We start from the raw sequence: 24,749 nt of genomic DNA on the forward strand, positions 1-24,749 counted from the left end.
CTCCATTTAATTAAAGGGGGCCTATCATAAAAATGAAAACGTAACATAAATTTTAGCTCTTTTTGAAAGGCAGTTAGCTCTAATACATTGTCTAAGCAAATAGGGCATACACCAATGTATTTGTTCTAACTGGCATATTCCCAATGCATTCCAGTCACATAAGAAAAACCTCACAGTGAGTGGATATTTTCTGCATTAGAACCCAATCGCTTTACTCCTTCTTCAGGATTCAGTTTTGTTTCATATCTCATGTTGGAAGGTGTGAAAAAGGATCTAGGAACACATGACTGGTTATATGCAACATGGGCAAATTTATATACTCCAAAATAAAATAAACTGACATATTCAGACCACTGCAAAATGCCATTCAGGCCATAAAAGTGCCTTGCCGTATAGAATAAAGCAATACATAGCAATGTCCAGTAATTAATCTGGAAATCAACATGGGACATAAATCCACCCTGTACTTCCAATATAGGGCCAAATGTGACCCATATTGGCTCCTCCAGTGTTGCTATTGCCAAAAGCTTGAAAGCTAAAAACAATAGTGGCAATAGGAAGCATCCATACTTGATCCCTTTGTATGCACTAGGTATTGAGAAGAAACCGAGCCCCCACTCCATCAGTTCAGGAGTAGACAATTACAGAATCAATATCATATGCAGAAAGGGGTCCACAAAGCCCAACTTCTTGAACACTCTCTTAAGTTCTCCTGAAGTACTATATATATATTAGAATTTTCCCCTATGGAAAACCATATTGAATGAGTGGTGCCAGAAACAGCCATTGTGCCCAGCATTCAGCAAGTTCTATAACCAGTTTTTATACTGAACTATGAAACTGCTGCCAAATTCTGGTACTAAAGTATCTACAATATATGATATGCTGAATAAAAAAGTAAGTGGCCTCTAGACCGACGCTGTTTCCTATCCCGGGCAGATTGCATAAACGTTAGCCGCACGTCTGGAAATCATTTATTTAACTTATTCTTGCATTAGGAAGAGTTTATGTACTACGTGCTGGATTCTATTCAATGTCTTTCTGAAGTATGTATTTAATTTATATCAGATGGGTTAGTAACTGTTATTCACATAACACTTATAAACGGACTGGGGTATTGCTGTCGAAGCTTGTTGATCACAGAATGCAAGCTATCCATACACAATAAACTTTCCTTCTGGGTCACTGGTAATATTTTTCCTGTGCAGTGTTCTCTTGGAATGGTCTGCACTGAGTGTTAGAACATCATGGAATGTGTAAGTGTTCTCTTTCATTGTCCAGCTTGGTGACCTTTCTATAGGTGTGGTCTGTTTAATCCTTTGTTTAAAAAATCAGAATCCCAGACATTTCCTCTTCCTGATGAACTATGAAAAAGGCTATTTCACCACGGCCTACGCACTTCAGGAAATATTCACCATTGTGTCATCTGAATTTCTAAGTAGAAAGGGTGTGAGTATTTTGTTATTTTCTCTAGCCTTTAATGATTTATATCTTTTTAATAATTCCGGAAAAATAGTGCGTGCAAAATATTTTCTTTCTCTTTTTTTTTTTTTGTCTTGGTGCAAGCCATTAAGCCATTGTGACGTTCTATATTTCCATTCATAGTCTTAAAATGATGTGTATGCATTCTCGTGCAAACAAATATGTATTCTCCTTGGTTTCCCACAGTACTTACGATCCGAAATTTTCGTATTGAAATGATTGTTTGCGATAGTCACAAAATTTTCGTATCCGAACAATCGTGAGCGGCGCGAAAACCTTCTTGACTTTGAACCTTAAGTGCAGGATTTTGGAAGCCTCCCATAGGACTCAATGGCACTCTGCAGCTCCAACCCGGCCCAAGGAAAGTCTCCCATAGGGCTCAATGGCACTCTGCAGCTCCAACCCGGCCCAAGGAAAGTCACCCATAGGGCTCAATGGCACTCTGCAGCTCCAACCTGGCCCAAGGAAAGTCACCCATAGGACTCAATGGCACTCTGCAGCTCCAACCCGGCCCAAGGAAAGTCTCCCATAGGGCTCAATGGCACTCTGCAACTCCAACCTGGCCCAAGGAAAGTCTCCCATAGGGCTCAATGGCACTCTGCAGCTCCAACCTGACCCAAGGAAAGTCTCCCATAGGGCTCAGTGGCACTCTGCAGCTCCAACCCGTCCCAAGGAAAGTCTCCCATAGGACTCAATGGCACTCTGCAGCTCCAACCCGGCCCAAGGAAAGTCTCCCATAGGGCTCAATGGCACTCTGCAGCTCCAACCTGGCCCAAGGAAAGTCACAATACCGAAGCTTGAATGAATCCGAAACTCTCGTACTCGTTGCGACAAGTACTATTTTGTTGCACAAATTGTTGCAAAGTATGAAAAAGTCACACAAATTAATAAAAAAAAAATACGCACAGTTCTTGAACTTGGAAAAAATACGATTTTTTTGTATTTGGACTCAACTGTACTTTGATGAATGTGCCCCTATATGTAACATGGCCGACTGCAACAAGAGCTCTCTCCTGGTATGGGCGGCCTAGCGCTGGCCAACCCAAATGCAGGCTCTATTAGCAGGGAAAGAGCAAAAAAAAGGTTTTCAGAAAGAGGCTTTCTTACATTCAGCGCACTCTGGCGGATGTAGTCACTATACAGTTTCCAGGTTCGCAAAAGCTATTAAATTTGTTTCAAGAAGCAATTTTTTGGGAGCGTGAATATTTCTTTTACTACATTACTCTCTAAGGGGCTAATTTATTAAGGGTCGGAGAATTAACTTTTGAAAAAAATTATGTTTTTGTCTTAAGTTATGTTTTTCTCTTCAAAAAATCTGAAAAACTGATAAAATAAAAAATGCTATTAGTTAAGAAGAAATCATGGCATTTTTAAAAAAAAAAAATGCAGTTAAAAATATTTTTAAAAACACAAGAGTTATTACAACCTACTTGTTTTTTTTGTTTTGTTTTTTAAACAAATCTCTAATAAAATGTCTGACCCAGGTGATCAGTTACTGATAAATCAGCCCCCAATAGTAAATTAAATGTGATTTATATAAGCAGTTCTTTACATTCTTCAGTGCTTTGTGAAAACCAATACCCTAACTGTACCCAATTCTACTGTGCTCCCAAGACCAATGTATCGCTTCTGCCCCCTCCCACTTGAGGGACTGAATGAATACCTCCCCATAGTCCTAAAAGAGAAGGAAAGTTCTGTGCTTCCCAAGCTGTTGTGTGAAAGGAAATAGAGCCACTGTGACTAAACTCAAGGGGCTTCCGGATTAAACTTGGAAACTATTTGCTGTGGGGGCTTGAATGGATTTCAAAGTAAAAGGATCTGTTCTAACTCCTTAACCGTTGAAAACACTAGACCATATTGGTTTACATTAAACAGTCAGACACAAGCATATATGGAAGAACTGAAAATAATACCAATGTGAAATAGCTACGCGTAAGCTATTTGTCCAAGCCTTAAAGAGAAAGTTAATGTTTACATTTAGTATAATGTAGACACTGATATTCTGAAACAATTATTTGCCTTTTTTTTTTGCCTTCTTCTACCCCTAAGAGGGTTAGGGTGCTCATCAACAAGAAAGGATTATCCTGAAAGTGCATTTTAATATTATTTTTTTTTTCTTTATCTTTCTGGTCAGGTGATTTCCTTTTCCAGTCTGTCATTCAAACTATTGGCTAGTTGTTTGGTAAGTTGCACCATAGCAAAAAACACGCTGTAAAAAGATAGGTGCGCATAAGAAACGTATAGATACCCTTGTTTGTAAGAAAATGATGCCATTTTTATTTGTATCCCTATTGATAACTAATATATATATTTATTTATTAAGAACTAAAGTTTACAACTGTCAGACACAATGTCCCTTTGAATATAATTTTTTAAGGGTAGAGAGACATGATCACCTGAAAGCCCAATCCCCATCCTTGCACACCTAAGGCAGTGGTGAATATACAGAATCACAAACTGACGGTTGGCACATAAGCAATGCTGGTTACAGGGCTTAGTGATGACATTCGGTTCACATAGGAAACTCAAGCATAATTTTTAAGCCACCTGTGATGAAGCAGATCAGAGAAGGGGGTACCTCCTGAGTTAAATCTTAGATGGACACGTTAAAGGAACAGTAACACCAAAAAATGAAAGTGTATAAAAGTAACTAAAATATAATGTGCTACTGCCCTGCACTGGTAAAAGTTGTGTGTTTACGTCAGAAACCCTACTATAATTTATATAAATAAGCTGCTATGTAGCCATGGGGGCAGCCATTCAAAGGAGAAAAGGCACAGGCACATAGCAGATAACAGATAAAACACTATTGTATTCTACAGAACTTGTTATCTGCTATGTAATCTGTGCCTTTTCTCCTTTTTTCCAGCTTGAATGGCTGCCCCCGTGGCTACACAGCAGCTTATTATATAAATTATAGTAGTGTTACTGTAGCAAACACACAAGTTTTACCAGTGCAGGGCAACAGGGCATTATATTTTTATTACTTTAAAGCTCTTTCATTTTTTGGTGTTACTGTTCCTTTAAATGGTTGAAAAGGTAGTTGACACCTTAGTTGCTCTTTATTTAATTTTATTTCTTTTATTAACTAAACTGCAAACTAAGTTTGCAATAAAATGAGGTGTTCTATAAACTGTGCCAAATATGTGTCCAGTGGTTTGAACACTATTTCAGCATTAAATAAGTAAGAAATGTGGAGTAAAGTGCCTCCCCCTGCTGAAGAGCACATACTTTGCATTTTTAGATTGTAGAGTCTTTTACACATGTTTTTTAGTGTTATGAATTGTGCCACCCTATAAACACCACGGTCGTGCTCACCTGCTAGAATACAGGCAAACCTTGTGTATTTGGCAGAAACCTAAACTATAATTCTGTAGTATCTACACCTCAGAGAGGTCTGGGGAATTATTCACAGTCTCAGAATAGCCAAGCCATAGAGAAGAAGCATAAAACATTTGCCATTCTAGAATTTCAAATGTTACAAACTGTAGTTTAGAAGCCTCCAGGCAGCAAAGGAACCAACCTCTTAAGTGTAGCAGGAGAGCCCCGCCAACACTGGTCTTCACCGACGCCCTTTTGGGGCCCTGGAACTTTCTGCTGTGGGATTGACAGGGATCCTACACACAGCAGAGAATGGTCCAGTAACAATAGTACAGGCTGGGGTCAAGCCAAGGCATAGCTGAGGTCAGGCAGCAATGGATCAAGGTCAGGAACAGGCACAAAGCCAGAAGCCAGCAAGGTAATGTTATCAAAAGGCTTGGGCACAGTAACCAACTAAAAGAATGTTTTTATTTTCAATTTTGGCACCAATGGTGACATCTGTGTGTCCCCTGATGCCACAACGTGGAGCTGAGCATCAAAACAGGTGCATGTCCAGATGCAAGAAAGCGTCAGCATGTGTGCAAACAGGTACGCCTGCACAGAGAGCCCTAGGCACCCCTACAGGGAAAGGTAGGAAGGTGTCTCCCGAGGTACCTAACAATAAGGGGTATATTTATCATGCTGTGTAAAAAGTGGAGTAAAACATCACTGTTGATGTTGCTCATAGCAGCCAATCAGATGCTTTCCTTTGGTTTTCTAACTGTTGAAATCGAATTGCTCTGCAAATTGATTGGTTGCCCTGGGCAACATCACCGGTAATGCTTCACTCCATTTTTTACACTGCATGATAAATATACCCCTTAGATAACATAAGCAATCATCATAATATACAGCATTGTTTGTCCTAAGAGTTAATATAGAGCAGTGATCCCCAACCAGTGGCTCAGGAGCAACATGTTGCTCACCAACCCCTTGGATGTTGCTCCCAGTGGCCCCAAAGCAGGTGATTTTTGTTGAATTTCTGGCTTGGAGGCAAGTGTTGGTTGCATAAAAGCCAGTGTACTGCCAAACAGAGTCTCTGGTTGTCTGACAGTCCATATAGGGGATACAAAATAGCCTATTATAGCCCTTATTTTGGCACCTCTGGAACTTTTTTCATACTTGTGTTGCTCCCCAACACTTTTTCCATTTGAATGTTGCTCACAGATATGAAAGGTTGGGGATCCCTGATAGAGAGTCATGATTCTGCCCTAAAAAGTTCAAATAATTTTTGCACTACCCACCCAACAATAGCTTGAAATTGTAAAATATAGATATAGATCTCGTTGTTCATCTTTTGTTATATAATTCTTTATAATAACATTTTAGGTTTTATATTCATACAGTACTGTTATAATCATACAGTTTTGTTAACACATCTCTAGGATTCTAAGAATATTATAACATATATTATTTTATTTATATATTGTTTTTATTCAGAAGTTTTTTTTATTTTGAGATTTTTCTTTCCCAGTCTTATTTTTATAGTGAGTGCAGTAGAGTTGCAATTTATATGTTATTTTGGCATCAGATACGACTATCTGAGGAACGCAGAGACTCCCATAGGTATTTATACAAATTAATAACAACCTGCATTTTTCTTCATGAGTTCTTCATCAAACAAGTGGACGTGGGAGAGGACGTTTGGCAGGAATCTGGCTAGAAGGAATGCAGGTTGAAAGTTAATATTTTTCTATCTTACACAGGCAGGATTCCTTAGGGCTAGTCTGCTTTTGATAAAGGATAGGATTTCAAATACACCTCACTCTCCTAATTGAACAATTCACATGTTCTTGCGTTAATTAGAGAAAATCCAAAAACTGGGAAGTAAGAACAACATCAGCCATAAAATGTGCAAAACCCCTATTTTCAACAGTGTGGGTATTATACAATATTCGACAGGCTGACGTTTCTTGATCTTATCGGCCTGGCTTTTTTCACTTAGTCTAAAAGAAACCAGATGTTTGGGCTGATATCCTTGAATTCATTACCCCAAAGCTACCAGTGCTAGTGAAAAGAATGTATGTGAGATACGTAATACTCATGCACTGTAAATACTTTATTATATGTTTATGACAGTTAAAAAAGTTATACCGTAAAGGCACGCAAGTTACCTTGTGTTGCGGAAATCTGTTAATAGTAAAACTCCAGTATGGGGATAGTGCCTACATGATTAGGTTTTGAACAACCAACAGACAAAATTGTAAATGAATCTCTCGTTGACACTTGCATTAAGGCAAGGTAAAACTAACACTGCCGTCTGTAAAGACAGGAATGAAACCTGCGAGAAGCTCTTAAATATGACCAAATGTTATTTTTCTACAACTTGCTCTTGTGACTTCTAACTGTTTGATACAACACAGGTTGCTGGCAGCACATAATAATTCACTTTTCACCTTACCATTCATAGTAATGTTTCACATTACCTCATAGCAATAAGTCAACCATCAATTGGATCCACCAAGGTGTGGTACCACTCAGGCAAACCCTCACTTTTGTCAGCTGGAATTCCTACTCTCAGTTGTCAGACCACCCAGGAGAGAAACCCTGTTTCTCAAATATGGAAACTCTACAGATACAGGCCCTGGTATACAACACATAGTTAATCTGTAGTTTAGGTGGAGAAAACCCAACAAGTTCAACCGTTGCCACAAATGATTCCTAATTAGGGTCTTGTTGAACCAGGAAAAGGCTAGAGAGCTAAATAGGCACAATGAATGTCCAACCCGCAGGCCATTTACTGGCAAATACTGGGGCTAAGTAACTGATTTGTTTGTTCGTAGAGCCTAATACTTACCCTTCCAGGCAATGTTTGGTGCCTATGTCAGCCACTGAGAAATAGGAATGAACTGCTAAACTGCTATCCCATTGATCAGAATATTCTTGCTGTGAATAGTATGCGCATACACTCACACAAACTTTTAGCAGATTGTAATTTAAGATTCCAAATGAATACAAGGGCAATTAAAACTAAGTTACAGAAGCATCTCTAGTATCTTTACAGTGATGCAGAAGAGAAGAGAAGCTAAGTATGCTGAACAGATGGATGTGCAGATGTATAGGATATATATAGATTTCTTCCCACACAATTCTGGAACAGAGATAACATATTACTATATATTTTTTATTTTTCCTACAAAATACAATTTGCATATTTTAAACCTAAACTTGAAAAGGCATATTCCCCTCCATACTAAGTTTGCACTTTTGAAAATTGTAGTTTGTTTTTTGAAAATAGTAGCTTGTCTAGTAGGCTGGCCGTGGCCCGATGGCTGATATCACCAGAGCGTATAGCAAACACATTATATCAGAAACTAGGACATCTGCTTCAAAGAATAAAAACTTCTATTGCGGTAGTAAGCTAATCAAATTATTAAGTACATTTTGTTGTTACTGGACTAAGTGTGGCAATTTGTTTTGGACTTTTTTTATCTGAAACATACACTAAGAGGGCACACTAAAAAGCAAGAATAATGTGTTTCTGAACGGTGGGGCATGCCCTGTAGGCAAGGCAAAACACTACTCCCTCTTTAAGGGAGCATGGAGTCCAAGTAACCAGCCACAAGCAACTTTTAAGGAAAATAAAATCCTAATCATTTTGTAAAGACCATAATATCTTACATAACTGAAGTACCCTCATAGGATTGTGTTTCCATAACACTCCATGCTGTTCTAAAGCACAAGGGCACACTAACCGCTACTATAATCTGATTAAGTTTCTTTCCCCCCAGATTGGTGCTTCTCTGGGGTTCCCCTGGCTTGGAGGTTCTGTCTTAACAGGGATTTCTAATGTAAATCAGCACATAACTAAAATCACAGCCCTTTTCTCTTTAGTCCTCTCCTTACCCTTCATGCCAGGTCACCCCTTCCCATCCTATACCTTCTTACCCTGATTTCTGTTTCTATTCCCCCCCCCTTTAACCTATCCACAATTCCCCTTTTCCTTCTCAGTTACATTCTGACTGTACATCTCAGTTATTTCCTACTGCTCAAGCAGCTGAACATTACGCTACACGTATGATTATTAAGCACGCAGGAGGTAAACCTACATGTAAATGGCAAGCCAAGTTGCACCACCACCTCCATAACCATTCTCTGTACATTCCATGCCCTGTAGAAAGAGTGACAGCTTGATGACTATATTTTGTCTTGGCTGTGCTGATATGGATGGATGTATTTTCTGTAAAAAAACAACACATTTTATATCGTGTATGCGCAAGTCTACACTACAAAATCACTGAGAAGACAATGCAAGATGGTGGTGCTACTACAGAAGGATCCTTAGACAGGCCAATTTACAATTTATTTGCATTTGCAGCAACACATTTTCTCTCTCTTATATATATATATATATACCTTGATAAAGGTCCTAATGAGGACCGAAACGTTGGTTTTTAAACAATGAGTTTTCAATAAAAATTTTTTTGAATTTTAAGGGTGTGCCGGCCATGGATTATTTCATGCTAAATACTCAGATTTTGGCTGTGCACCCCACAGAATACTAAAAGCCTTGGAGTGCAGACACCATCAGGACTGATATATATATAATATATATATATATATAATATAAATATACACACACAAACATAAATGTTCAAAATGGATCAGACCATGGGGGTGGTTGAGAAACCGAAAAGGATTATAAGCAGGCTTGAGCAGAATAAGTTTAAAAGACTCTGAGCTAGAGAGATTGGTACTGAACCTAGAACCTTCATTTAGTTGTTGAAGTGTGTAAAACCCCTATTTTTCGGAGAGTCAAAACTTTGCTTGCATGAGACTACTGCTCATGGGGATTCATGCAGCTAACCTAGGGAAAAAAAAGATCAGTTTTTGTATGTTAGAATAAATCAGTGGATACAGAAAATATGACTAGAATTAAGAGTATGTGTTAACTAACACGTTGCTTAGTGTCCAGGTAACCTTTATTTAAAAGTCCAAGGATTAGCTAAAGAATGCCCGCATTTATGACATAATGAGGCTCAAATAAACAAGATCCTTTCCCACCTGCCCATACTTGGCTTACTCTCTTAGCCACATTCCCTGAGGTATGAGCTGCTTTCCATTCTTGTAATAGGCCATTACTAAATGGGAAAGAACTACAGCCTGTAAGCCTTAGGTGTCTTTTGCAAATGTAAAATCTACATACTAGGGATACAGGGCAGTATGCTATATTGTTCCAGAACAAATATCATTTTACTCAGAAGCATCACAACAACCCATTTTGCTCTAGGTGTGCTGAGACCACTTGGAAAAACAAGAGAACAATCTGAGGGCTCTACTCTGTGGTTTATGCTGTCTACAAGGAGATATTAATTGCAGAAGAGAAGCTTCTAAAGTGCCTGTAAAATCTGTCTCTCTTTCCTGCATGACACTTATGGTGTTTCTTATATAGACTAATATATCAGGGATTAACTCTGGTGAAACGTCAGTCATTTGCACAGCAGCAGAGAACGATGACTAAATTTCCTCTCCTTGCACTCATGGTGATTCCATGGCTGGTAGAAGAATAGAATTGATTTACTACTTGCAGTAAACATTACAGGTCCTAGATCTGCAGCAAACATTACAAATGTAATTACATTATTTGTGACTTTTCATTGCCCTTGTATAACAGGGTAGACTCCTGTAATAACTACAACTACCATTGTTTTTTTGCACGTGAATCCCAGGTTTCAATATAAGGTCTAAAGCTTTGGAAACCAGAATTGTGTGCTATCAATCAAGATTGTTCCTTTAAAGGAACCCGCAGAAGGATAAGCTGCAGATCCACGGTGACCTACTTCCTGTTATCATTTCTTTTCCTTTCTCATGATTATATGTTTATCTTTCAGTAGCTAACTGTACATCCAATGTTATGGAAACATTCCTAGCTTGCTAGTTATGACTCTAGACCAGAACATAAAAAATGTCCTGACCCAAGCATTGGTCTTACAGGCTGATCCTCCCCCACCATTAGCTTATATAGGAAAGAGATCCCCAAGACCAACAGCCATATTTTAATGCACACATCCGTAATCCTAATACTAGGAATCTGTATAGAGTTTGTCTTTTATGAAATCCAGTTGTTGCACAAGGATTACCATTGCTGGCTTGCTGGTGTCTGGGGTGTGTTTCTAACCAGGGCACCATCTGTATAGGGTTTATATGCTTTCCCTGTAATTGCATGGGTTTCTGCTGGATGCCCTGGTTTCTTCTTACAGTCCAAAAACATACTGGTAATTGCCACAGTGTGTGTAGATCTCTGGCAGCTGAACTGAATTATAGGGGGCTCATGATAAAACATTTCCTGTAAAGTGCTTGGGTAATATCTTGCCGCTATATAAAGAATAGGACTAACAATGGCATGCAGGTACTGTAGCTCGAACTAGAAGCAAGAGGTGGGCCTGTGAGATTGGACTGCACAGCTGTTAGATTAAAGTTAAGGAAGCACCAAATCTACTATTTTGGGAATCAGTCGAACCCTGAATCATTTGTGAAAGGAAAATTATACCCCCAAACAATTTAGGTCTCTATAAAAATATATTGCATAAAACAAAACATGCTAGGCCACATCAGCCAATTAATTGACAGCGTTCTGTCTTTTATTACCACACTACTTCCTGTTCCATTTAGAGAAGCATTATTTCCTGTCAGCTGATCTCTGAGGGAGCACACAGACCATCACAAAATTGTGGCTCAAGGTAATAGATGTAAATGTGCAGTATTTACTGGAATATATATATATTCTAGTTTGGTAAGATTCTTTAATAGGCCACTTACTATGATATAAAGTATCTGTTGGTAAGTAATCATTCTGGGGTATAGTTTTCCATTAAAATGGCTTGCTCACAATTCAGACACTATGCCAATGCACGTTTAGAATGAATATGGATTCTGCTGTGAATACGGATCCACATCCAGCTGCACTGTTTCTATATGAATGTGCCACCTTGGTAAAGGGAGAGCGCACCTATAGAATATATAAGAAGCACTCCCTATAAACCATTAGGCCGTGTGTGTAGGTATTGAGTTGTTAAAGGCTTCTAGATGGGAGATAGTGAGACACCCTGTAAGCCGTAGTTCACGTGATCACATTATAATAAGAGATACCGACTCACACTGCCCCCCCCCCCCCCCATCGCTTGCCTGTGAAGCCTGGCAGTGGGTACCTGCTGTGCCATATGTCTGTGTGTGCAGGTGCAAGGCCAGATGATAAAATCTGCTATTTGAGCATAAATGTGTGCTAGAATGTAGCTCGTACTCCCCAGTGACTGCTTAAACTGTTCATACATCTGTAAATTCTTTCCAGAAACACACCATCTAAATAGCTTATACACCCCAGTGGCTTCAGAAACGTGAACTCTATATTACTATATTTAACAGTAAAGTTATACCAGCACCAAAGCAGCTATATAGATCTGTAATTAAACCTATGGGGTTCCAGTGTTCCCTATATGGCTTCCATACAAGGAAGGCAATTATTGCGGACCACTGTGACAAGTGAAGAAAAACGGTACTACAAGAAGAGTAGGAAAGCATCAAGTCCTCATGTGGGAAGTCCTCCATTTCTTGAGAATACATACAGGGTTATGTAATGTAAAAAATGAGTCAAATTGTGTTTCTAAAATGTCTCTGCTAAAGTTACTGTTTATATCAGGAGAATAAGGATAAAACATTATCCATATGTAATAAAAGGCATTAAGTTTGCCCAGGAGCAGTAACCCATAGCAACCAAGCAGGTAAAATTTTCTGGTCACGAGTTTAAAAACATCCTATTGGTTCCTATGGGTTACTGCTCCTGGGCAAACTTAATGCCTTTTATTACATACAGGGAATAATGTTTTATCCTTATACTCCTGGTATAAACAATAACTTACAGGCTGGTCCTATGTAGCCTTATTTACTGTTTACACAGTATTACACAGAATCTAGCTTGAATATTTTAGAAACACCATTAGACTCATTTTTAAACCAAAAACATCAAGGGATATTGGCTGCTGAGCTGCACCTTTGTGGAAAATTGTGGGCATGTAGGTAAACGTTTTCAGTTAGACACATACCTCTGCGGGGGAACCCATCCGTTATTAATAAAGTATCAAGAAACTATGGGGTCTACCTTGCAGCAGCTATAGAATGGCTTTATCCCTTTGTGGGAGTGGCTGACATATACCAGAAAAAACTGATGAATTCTCAGGGAATATGTCGCCTCCTGTTTCTTTCTATGGATAAAGCTTGTGCTCCGCTGATATTTAAGCTTGTGATGTGGTTAGCATTGTGGCCTTGCAGTGCTGGTTTGATTCCAGACTAGGTGCTGTCTAGGTACTTTGGTTTCCTTTCATATTCCAATCCACACAGAGAGGCTAACTGGTTCCCATTGTGTGTGAATGTAATAGGGTCCTAAGGCTGATGCCACACGTGGCGTTTTTACACTGCGTATTTTCTCAGCCTAAAAACGCCGCACAAGCCACACAGCCCCTGACTATGACGTTTTTCAGCCTAGTACTGGTGACGTAGCAAATCCCGTTTCCATGGTGCTAATAGTGCAAAATAGTAAAAAAGCTGCTTATTTCCGCTAGGTCTGGCAGCTGCCTTTGTGTATACATAGGAATAGCTTGCTGTGCAAATACTGGCGTATTTCGGCAAACGCTTGAAAAATCCGTGGTAAGGCGTTTTCTAGCGTATTTACGCAATGTGTGGTTTCCTTTGAGTCTTTTTAAGTTATTTCTATGGATGATGACACCATGCGTTTTTCAGCCGCTGAGAAAATTAGAAAATACGCAGCGTAAAAACGCCACGTGTGGCATCAGCCTTACATTGTAAGCATCACAGGAGCAGGGTCTGATGTGAATGATTTACAATCTCTATAAAGGCAACCTGAAAACTGCCTTTATTGTTAAAGGGGTTGTATAGCCTTTATTTAATCATCGTCATCATGTATGCAATGCTTAGTAATAAATGGTGCCTGAATTAAATTTGATCTATAATGGATCATACGTGTTTTTGGGGCTCCTCCTCCTGCATCCTCTCTCCCCATGCGTCAGAAATGAGTGAAAATGTAATTGTTAGAAATAATTTGGGGCACATTAAGAAAAACTTGAACTGGGGAACCCTAATTGATTAATTAAAACTTTCCAGGCAATCAGGATCTGTGATAGGATTGCCATATGGCCAATATTTTACTGGCCTAGCCAGTTAAACCCCCCACAGGCTGGGGCTGGTATTGTAATGTAGTTGCCGGTAAATTTGTAATATGCCTTAATTTAGATCCTGGCCTGGCTTCCTAAGCCCACGACCTGCCCCAATATTACCTTTTCCTTTTCCTTTCCTTCTCCCCTTGATCCACTCTCTAGCATTCTGGTGTCTAGTAGCCCTGCCCCTTTTTGATGTTACCTGCCCCCTTTTGTCCCCCCTTACCGACCGATCTGGTTAAGTTTTTCTGCACTCTTCCACCCAATGTAGTATGAAATAGAACTTTGTACCATTATTTTTACTCATTAAAAATATTATAAAAAAGGATACTATATACTTCTACTATATGTCCATATGTCTTTAAAACAGATGAGAGTAGGGTAGCCCAGTAGGGTGCACTCCTGCACTGGTGACAAGGATGCATTTAGTATACAAATCTCATGTTTTTTTGTGTGTGTGTGTGTAATACATCTACAAGGAGAAAACTATAGCACATGAATAATTTATAAAGACTGCATCAAAAATAGCATTAAGAAGCACTGATTCTGGTAATAACCATTTTACAATCCGCTGGAGGTTGCATTCCTTATTTAAACTGAGAACAAAATAAAGCAATTTGTTGCTGTGGCTGTATACAAACAAATATAAAAATAATGAACACATGCAGTGATACAGTGGCGTAACAATATTTATTTGTGAGCAGGCCCCTCCAAAGACTTTTTTGCAGGGGGGACCAGCGCTGCGTAGTTACACACTGCACTGATGCAAACAAATCTCCTCTGAAGCATAAGAGTGGCTGTAGGGTGCGCCTCCAATTCAAAAGTTTGCTCTTAATGGATTGAAAAGGTTCTGCTGCCTTTTAGTGTGGAATGAACCTTCAAAACCCATTAGAGTGTATATGCTTGGTCAGATATGGGTCAGATATGGGTAAGATTTCGGGAGATATAAGGGGGAACTCTGGCTTTAGAACCAAAATTTGTTAAAGAGCCCCATGCAACACAGTCAGCAATCAAAAATCATGAAAAGGCCGCATATTTTTTAACTGATGTATATTGCAAAGTTGCTTGAAATTATGTTTATTTTTCAAAAAACGTAAGTTGTGTTGGGTGGAGTTCCCCTTTAAAAGTTCAATTTCCTAAAATAAGTTCCATGATTCCTATGATTTATGTCTAGTGTCACCATATAAGAGTGGCCAATATTTGGTGCCTACAGTTCCTAGCATTATTCTGCACTCATGGCCCTTAACATAGAATTAGACAGAATGTTTTTAAATATAAATACAGACATGGAATCTGTTTTTTGGAAACCAGTTAACCAGAAAGCTGCAAATTACAGGAAGGCCATAGACCCCATTTTAAGCAAATAATTCACATTTTTCAAAATGATTTCCTCTCTCTCTGTAAAACTAAAACAGTGCCTTGTACTCGATCTCAACTAAGATATAATATTGTATCCTTATTGGGTTTATTTAATGTTGAAATGATTTTTAGTAGATTTAAGGTATGGAGATCCAAATTACAAATGACCCCTTATCCAGAAAACCCAGGTCCCATACCTGTATACAATTGCTCAGTTTGTTCAGAATGAGATGAAATCTCATACAAGCAATGGGTTTAACATAATTCCCTGATAAATCTTGCAGTCACCTTTGTGCAATAGCAGGGGGAAGGGAATAAGTTAATTACAGTGTGGGTGCCACAATTCTCGTCAATTGTTCCATCCGAGCGGAGGAGTAAATGTCTATTGTTATCTACTCCCACTCCAGGAATAGGAGAGAAAAATAAATAGCATCCGAGGCTGTGAAATGTACGTGAATAAGTATAAAGCTGGCCTGAATTTGTGACGTTAAAAGAAACCCAACGCAACTTGGAGACTGTATTATAAGAAAAATACAAATGAGTGAATAACTGAATCACATAGAAATATATAAGAAAAGCTAATTTGGCACCTAGTTTAGCACACATTAAGGGGTTTATTTATGAACATTTGTATTTTTTCGATCTTTACAAAGCAAAAAAAAAACTTGAAAACCTCTAATGTAAAACTTCAGCATTCAAAAGCTTGTGAGGTCATGAAGCCAACAGGGGCTGTCCTAGGCAGAATTGTAACTATTTAGTCAATTTGAAGATTTTTTTTTACCTTTGCAACCCATTAAAAATGATGGAAAAATTACGATTTCAAAGTATTCATTTTCATGTTGGACGCAAATCAACATGTTGTTTTTACCCTCACCCCTGCTTTTTCCCACAATTCCAGTATTGGAAGTTGCGCCCTCTTCAGTCCCAATATGTCGAAAGGACTGCAGTTGCATGTGGTAGCAAATCAGGTGCAAATTGCAGCTAAAATTTTAAGTCAGAATTGCCTTACATCCAAGAAGAGGCAGCTGCCTAGGGCACAACATTAGGAGGCGCCAGGCAGGAGCCTCTCCTGCCTACTCCTAGTCTTCCTCTTTTGTCATTGCCCCCGCTGCTTGTCATTAGCGGTGGGGGCAATGACCTATCACACCGGGGCGAGGTGGCGGACCGAGTTGCCTAGGGCGCCCAGTCGGCCTATCTTAAGGTGGCCATCGCTTCTTGGCCTTTTGCCTAAGATCAAGTGTAGTATCGAAATGAAAACACTTGGTCCTCTGGCCTTTAGGTTGCCAAGTGGAGCTTGATGAAAGCAGAGGAGCTGTGTTCCCATAAGGGAGGGCTGCTGGCTTATTTTTAGTCGGGGGCTTCGCACGTGCACCTTCTGCCTAATCATACTTCACTTCCTTTGCCCCAGCCATTAGGCGGGCAGGAAGTTTTTTTCCCTTTTTTCTTTCCAGCCACCAGCTGGAGCCTTTCCAAGGCAATCAATGGCATTGCACCCACACACTTCAGCACCTTTTTTGTGTTTGTGCACCCTGGATGGGTGTCATAGTCCTCTGGGCTTGACCCTAGGCCAAGACTTGGTGGTTCTTACCAAACCCTTGGACGCATGAGCATCGGAGCCCATGCCTTCGGATAGGACTCACACGCGATGATTCAATATCATCTTTAGGTGGCCATACACCGCCTATGATTAAGTGTGCAAGCTTAATAAAGACTGAGTTTTAAGCGAACATCCCCTTGTCTGGTGCGCTTGGAGTCTTCTTGTCTATATGGCCATACACTATAAGATCCATTTAGCGAGGTCGTGAATTGTGTGGATCTTTCCACCAAAATGCCCACCTAAGGTGGGCGATATCAGAGTAATCCGATCATTATATTATAATGAAGAGAATAGGACCTGTTGGTGTAAGGACCGCATTAATGAGCCGATGCAGTCCCCAATCCAAAAGGGAAAATCAAACCTGCCTGATCAATATCTGGGCAATTTTAGGCCAAATATCAGTTGGGTAGGGCCGTCAGGGATGCCCATACGTGGGCAGATAAGCTGAATCAGTTTAAAGGACCCAAATATGCAGCTTAAATCTGCCTGTGTATGGCCACCTTTAGATTGTGGTTGCTTTTTTTGGCACAAGTCTGTTGCAACTATTGATGTGGTCCACTATGAGAATGCTGAAGTGGCCACCACATTTAGGATGGCAGTTGCTCCAGATTTGCCTTGTCTGTTGGTGCACTTGAGGGGGATGCAAAAGATGAGGCAGTACAGGCAAAATAGCACTTGGTGCTAAAGTGCAAGGAATATGTTTAGATACAATTCTGTTCTTCTTCTTTCTTCAAAATCCTGAAGCAAATTCGTACGCAGTAGATGGAAAAGCCCATTGCAAATTTCCCCATAGACCTCTATTGAGTTTTCATGAGATAAATCATGAGATATGATTTTCTTATGGAACTGCATCTGGCCCATAGAGTGTTAGCACTGTTTCTGGCACTGCAAGTCTTGCTACACCATAAATGACACTGGTTTCTTACATGCCATAGAAACTTACACACGATTCACATACAAGTTCCTGCTAAATGTTTGCAAACATTTCACCAAAAGAACTGCATATCTGCATTGTGGGTACAAAAACATAGTTTTTTCTTTGCATCTTTTGTAAAGGAGGCCAAATTATACATCACGTGCTTAGGGGCAGATTTATCAAAATATGAGTTTAGAGCTTAATACATAAAAACTCGCCCACGTTTTATTCAATCCTGTGGGCTTTTTAGAAGGATATTTATCAAATGGTGAGTTCTAACTTTCACCCACTGATAAATACGCTTCTAAAAAACCCATAGGCATGAATAGAACGTGGGTGAGTTTTTATGTATTAAGCTCTAAACTTACATTTTTATAAATCTAACCCTTAGATTTGGGCCCATGTCACACTGGAACACACTGCAATTGCAATAGTTGTTGTTAGTATGAAAATAATGTTGCAGACAGAGCAATTCCATCCCAGGCAGGGTGTGGCAGTGAAGTGGATTTTTCCTATCCCTCCTGTTGCGAGATAGCAGAGTGGACCATTCCAGCTGCAGAGAGAGAAATAATGTACAATATATTCTAAATCAGTGGAAGATTGGAGTGATCTCATTGTGTAAATCAGTGTCAGATGTCATCATTGCAATGCTTTTGGCCTCTTTTTATTATCAGGCGAGTCAGCTTTTGTAAGTAACCTCTTTCAGTCTGTACAGAACGCAGAACATGATCTCTGCAGTATCTCGGTTATTCTTGGCACTGCTTGACCGAACATCCTGAGAAAATATAACAGCTTATGAATGTTTAATTACCCCTGCATGCAGAGCTGAACATTTCCTTTGGCCCTTTTGTGCTGGCACAGATTGCCTTAAAGAGAAAGGATTCACCTGTCTATAAGCAGGTTTATTAATCACTTTCTCTAAAAATTGGGGAGGCGTCAGAAGGGTTTTTTTTGCCTTCCTCTGGATCAGCTAGCAGTTAGGGAGGGTTCTTATAGACATAAAAAGTTGAACTTGATGAACATGTGTCTTTATCTAACTAACTATAATGTCTCCTCACCAGCACTAAAGTCATTGTACTTTGAGTACCTAATGCAGGGATCCCCAACTTTTTATTTTCAATATTTTTTATTTTGCAAGTAGTATAACAATGTACAAGGGTGCACCTTTAGGGGTTTCCCATGGTGCAAGGTTGGTATGAAATATAAATAGAGGACATAGAAAAACAAAAAAAAGGTAAGGAGGGAAGGGGGGAGAAAAGAAAGAGAGAAGAAACGAAACGTGGGTATAACTTGAAGATAAAGTCTTGTGAATAGTTCTTTTATCGGCCGGTATATTTCTGTAGGCCTAAGGTTGGGGCCATAATGATAAAGATAGAAGGGTTAGAAAAAGGTATTTTTGGAGGCTAATGTGGTTAGCCATATGGGTTTGTAGAGATGTTCATCCAAGGGGCCCAGATTTTGTTGTGGGATTTTAATTGTCCGTTGAAATGCTTGCAAGTCTTTCCATAATTAGCATGTTCTCTAGCCTGGATTTTACAGAGTTTATATCCAGTGCTGTTGATTTCCAGGCTTTGGTTATTGTTTGTTTGGGATCCCCAACATTTATTCCCGTGAGCCACATTCAAATGGAAAAGGTTTTGAAGAGCAACACAAGCATGAAAAAAGTTCCTGGAGGTGCCACTGAGAGCAATAATTGGCTATTTGATAGCCCCTATGTTGACTGGCAGTCTACAGAAGGCTCTGTTTGGCAATTACACTGGTTTTTTTTTAATTCAATCAAAACTTGCCTCCTAACCAAGAATTCGAAAATAAGCACCTGCTTTGAGGCCACTGGGACCAACATCCAAGGGGTTGGGGAGCAACATGTTGCTCACGAGCCACTGGTTGGGGATCACTGACCTAATGTCTGATTTTATCTGGTCATCAATTTCTGGACGGTTTTCTGACTATCCAGAACACTATCTGAAATTGGACTGTGCCTTAGCTTTACCTATTGTTACTAAGCTGCTGAAATAACAGAATACATTGTTTATAATACTCTAGTTATCTACTATTAGTATTTAATGCTCTTCAAGAATACAGAATGACTCATCCACTATAGAGCCTGGGACTCCAAAGAAGTAGGATTTTCATTTTACAATCAGTCAGGTGAATAATAGCTACTGTACCTTGTACTGTGTCACTGCTATTCATTTGATTTCAATTATAGTTATATTCGTAAATACACATTCCAACTGAAGGGAAAAGTAACTGTTTCTTCATGTTTACTGGGGGGGCAGTCACCATCACAAAAACCCACTTTATCTCACACATCCAAAAACTTTCCATCAATGAACGCTTATTCTACAGTGTCCCTTTGTTGTTTTTTTGAATTGCAGCCAGCCATTTGCCTTTCACCCTTTATTCTCTCATAGCCTGCATTGTTAAAGGGAAACTGTGGATATCATCCAAGCCTCTTTACTATGAAAGGAATATTGTTATTCTCTTACATATGAATATCTATTAATGTTTCCATACAGGGTTAGGAAATATCTGCTTCAAAAGAAGGCATTTTTCTTGTATTCGTCTGTTCCTTGCTACTTCTGACTGCTGCCCAGCTTCTGGTTAGGAGGGACAATCAGAAACAGAAAATTCCCTCTTTGCTCCCCAACCTGCTAGAAGATATCAAATGGTATACATTCAAAGTTAATAGGTATCAGGCTAATATACATATAGTACCATTTAAAAAAAGGAACCTGATCAGCACCCCCCCTCCCCCACCAAAACTCACTTAATCTTTGGTAATCACTAATGTAAAGTGACCCATAACATCTCAATGATTTCATTTTTTTTAAGGTTTCAATACATCTGCAACAAAAGCAGGAGGATTATGTGGTTCATTTTACAATGGATAGCTAGTTCCAGAGCTGTTTTACTTGTATTGGAAATCCTGTTTTATAAGATTTGCCATTGTTTGTTTGCAGCACAGACCATATAGAGGTTTTAATTTAAAATGTATAAATTGATATTGAGTCAAACTGTCATTAAATGTGTTTGGAAATGTATTATGTCATCCACAGAGCCCAATTTCCTGGGTGTTTCACTTACTGTATTTCCTTTTAAAAACAGCCAATGTTGGTGTAACTAGAATGCTGGGGACAAAGGCTTTTCCGGATAACGGGTTGTTTTGTAATTTGGATCCCCATACCTTAAGTCTACTAAAAAATAATTTAAACATTAAATAAACCTAGTAGGACTGCTTTGTCTCCAATAAGAATTGGCTGGAATCAAGTACAAGGTACTAATTTATTATTATTACAGAAAAAAGGAAATCATTTTAAAAAAAAAATATTTGATTAAAAGTCTATGGGAGACGGCCTTCCTTTAATTTGAAGCTTTCTGGGTAATGCGTTTCCGCATAATGGATTCCATACCTTTACTCCCAGGGTTGACTCACTCACCCAACTTGCTCCATGGTTGAAAGTGGAGAAAAGCCTTATTTATGACTTAGTGCAAGTGCCCTAAGCTAAAAATGGACACAATATATACAAGTAGAGATATCCATTAAAGATGCTTCTGCCCAAACCTACTCCTGGAACTGCAGCATAGTTGTGCAGGGCACCAGTGCATCCGACAGTCGGCTCTACTGAATAGTACTCAAGTGCACCTATTGATGCTCGGAAACCTGGAATTACCGCCCCCCTGGATATAGTGGTAATTCCAGTGTTCCCATAGTGCTTAAATAGCCACTACAGACTTGTGGCAAGGGAATTGCACACTTACAATGGAATTTTGGGAAGCAACCCAAAAGAATTGAATCCAGTTGCACTATGCACACTATCAGTGATAAAGGAGGCTTGAACCGTCTTCCCCAGGAAGATAGGTCCTGTGCACAACAGGGGTCACAGATGTGCAAAAGTGCAATTACCCATAGCAACCAAAAGTTAATACTCACAGCCTCCAGACTGCAATAATTTTCTTTTTGCTAAAGCATCCCCTTCTGTCTTTACAGGAAAGCATGGCTGAGCAGAGTGGGCAGTCCAAGCTCAAGGATCGACCGGATCGACTTTAATGATGAGAAAGAAATCACTAAGCTCCAGTATAACGGGTTCAGCACCAGATACTGAAATGGGGAAACTTACGAGTATATGTTTTAATTTAATGCAGTGGTGTCCATTCTGCATCACTACAGCAGCAGCAACAACCATTAGCAGCTGGTTAGGCTGCCATATAATGCTAAGAGAGAACACAGATTGGACATCCCTGATAACTACAAAGCAAATGTAGGGGCATATTTGATAAAGGGCAAGTTTTCGGTTTGTCTAAAGCCACCAAAATTTGCTTCACTACGTTAGACATCTTTTCACAAAATTGCATATTTACTTGACATCTCAAGTACCCTGTTGCAAACGTGTTGTGCTGAAATTTTGCTGGCGTAAATCCTTGGCAAAAATTCACTTCAGTATTTTCCCACATACAATTGATAGTTCGCCTGCCTGAATCTGGTAACCTTCCTAAATGGGCAAATATTCAATGTTTCGAACTGGTTAAATTTCAACTGCCATCTGGCAAATGTTGGACAATGGGAAGTTGATTTGCTAACACTCGTCTTTTTATTTGGCTGATATTGTGGCGAATTTCATTTTTGGTGAAAATACTCCAAATTTTTTCTCCCTTTAGGAAATATGCCCCATAATATCTTTGTTATATGAAATAAATCACCATGACTTAAAAATGTATGTAAAGCAATTATCTAACCAGCCAAGGATACTGTATGTATCATTAATCAGATTTACAAAACAGCTCTATTCCTCAGATATATATATATAATATAACCCTTGTGGTTTATTTTACTTTTCTAATAATGCAGCATGTTAAAACTTTCTTTCTGTGTGCAGCTTGCATTCATATAGACTGTAAGTGCAGGTCTAGTACGACGCCAATAGCAACAACTGACTCTAGGGGAATCAGATGGGTCAAGATGATGAAAGGGGAGATGGTGCAAAAATAGCTGCTTTACAGCTTATTGAAGTCAACCATACTCTTGCATTGGAAGCCTTACCACAAAATTACATTAGGTGCACAAATTGCTGTTCCCCAGTAAAATAAAACAAAAGAAGGCAGTGAATACAATATTTTGGCAATTAAAACTCCATACAGAAACATCTAGAGCCATGGATGGGGGGTCAAGAAGTCCACCTAAACATTATTAGAGTTACAAGCAAGACTGTTTGATTTGCAAAATCCCAGAAACAACAACTTGACCCTTGACAAATCACCTAATCTCTTTGTGACTCGTGACTCCTTGCTTTTAAAGGACATGCAAACCCCACACAAAAAAATTTAATCAGTGAACAGTCTCTTTGAATTCTTTAAATACCTGCCACTCTGGTTGTTGAAAGGTTGCAACATCCCCTTAATAACTTTGGATTCCTTTCCCTCCTGTAACCCCCTTGTTCCCCTCCCTCAGGAATTTACTTTGGCTCTTGGCTAACTGAGCATGCTCAATTCTATTCAACTCATGTTACTAAACGCATGCTCCAGTATAGCAGCCAATGAAGAGATAGCAATGCTGAAATTCTGCTTTAGCTGTGCACTCTGCTGGAGAAACATGTTTTTTTTTAACCTCCTCTGCTGTGCTCTGCTTAATCATTACAGTGCTTTTTTTTATCAAAGTAAGTTCTGCCTGTGTAAGCCTGCATTCTTCATTGCATGACCTTTACAGCACACATATGCTGTTTGCAGATGTAGATTTCACTAGATGTGTAAGAGGGAAAATAGCCCCTGGCTGCTGCTATTTGTGTTAGAAAAATGTGATGGAGGGGATATATGCAATACAAATAGTGTGGTTTGGGTGGGGGAGAATTTGCCAACTTATATACATAGGAAAATGTAGGGTTTACATGTCCTTTAAAGCCACAAGTAGCATAATTTATCTATAGAACTACCTCCTTTCTCTTTACAGTATCTTTGACTGGGCCAAACACTATTTTCAATGCAGTCACAAGGCAAATTCAATATAAATCCTATTTACCCTGTAACTAGTTTTTTATTTTTTTCATTGAATCCAGACAATTAACTGATGTAAGTCACTAAGCCCAGTTGTTGGTATCTGTAGAAGTGATATAATCTGCTTAAATTACATTAACATTATTATAAGAAGTGGACAGAGTAATAATTTCTTTCTGAGATTGAACCAGTAAAAGACTTATGATTGGTTCTGAACAAGATCCAAGGCTCAAAGATGAAAGCATGAATTCCAAAAATGCCTGAGAAAAATATGATCACATTCTTAGACATACAGTTTAAAGGTCTGCTAGGCAAAGGGGCATGTCAACTTCTTACCCAGGTTCTTGGAAATGAAAAATAACATAATTCTCTGTATTATTTGCTTTGTTTTTCTAGCATGTATGTCTTTTTTAATAAATTGTGCCATCACTGATTTAAGATTTACTGGCTGTGCTTATTACCTTGAGGCAGGTGGAAGAGGTACAATCTCTATTCTTATAAATGATAGCAATCATCAAATGTTATATATTGTTTTATGCTATGAGTTTGTGCCCCTATTATCCTAGGTAGTTTTAATTGTTAACAATATGGTAACAAATATGGTATCCTAATTCCTTGAAGAATAAGTAAATGTTTTTTTTGTTTTTTTTTTTAAATCTCTAAAATTACTCTGTACAGCCCCCAGAATAGCATACCTTTCTATTTGCATCCAGATTTATTTTGTCTCACTACTACATCCAGTTCAGCTACAGTTCTTTTTGTTACTTCCTTGTCTAGCATTAAGCTCCGCCCCCTTTTGTTTTCTGAGAACTTCTCTATCCGACTATGATGACCTTAAAGAGTAGTGAAGTGCGGGCCGGCCCGCGGGTCAGGCAGGTTC

General features: G+C 39.1%; 1 protein-coding gene across 1 annotated transcript in view; it reads left to right on the forward strand.

Annotated features, from left to right (window-relative positions):
- Positions 1-24,302, forward strand: part of acyp2 (acylphosphatase 2, muscle type) — a 52,884-nt gene extending 28,582 nt beyond the window's left edge. The window contains exon 4 of the mRNA NM_001015794.1: positions 21,873-24,302. Within this exon, the coding sequence (NP_001015794.1) occupies positions 21,873-21,987 (115 nt within the window). The 3' untranslated portion in view covers positions 21,988-24,302. The remainder of the gene's footprint in view (positions 1-21,872) is intronic.
- The last annotated feature ends 447 nt before the right edge of the window (positions 24,303-24,749 follow it).

Source organism: Xenopus tropicalis, chromosome 5 (assembly GCF_000004195.4).
Source record: "Xenopus tropicalis strain Nigerian chromosome 5, UCB_Xtro_10.0, whole genome shotgun sequence".
Lineage (NCBI taxonomy): Eukaryota > Metazoa > Chordata > Amphibia > Anura > Pipidae > Xenopus > Xenopus tropicalis.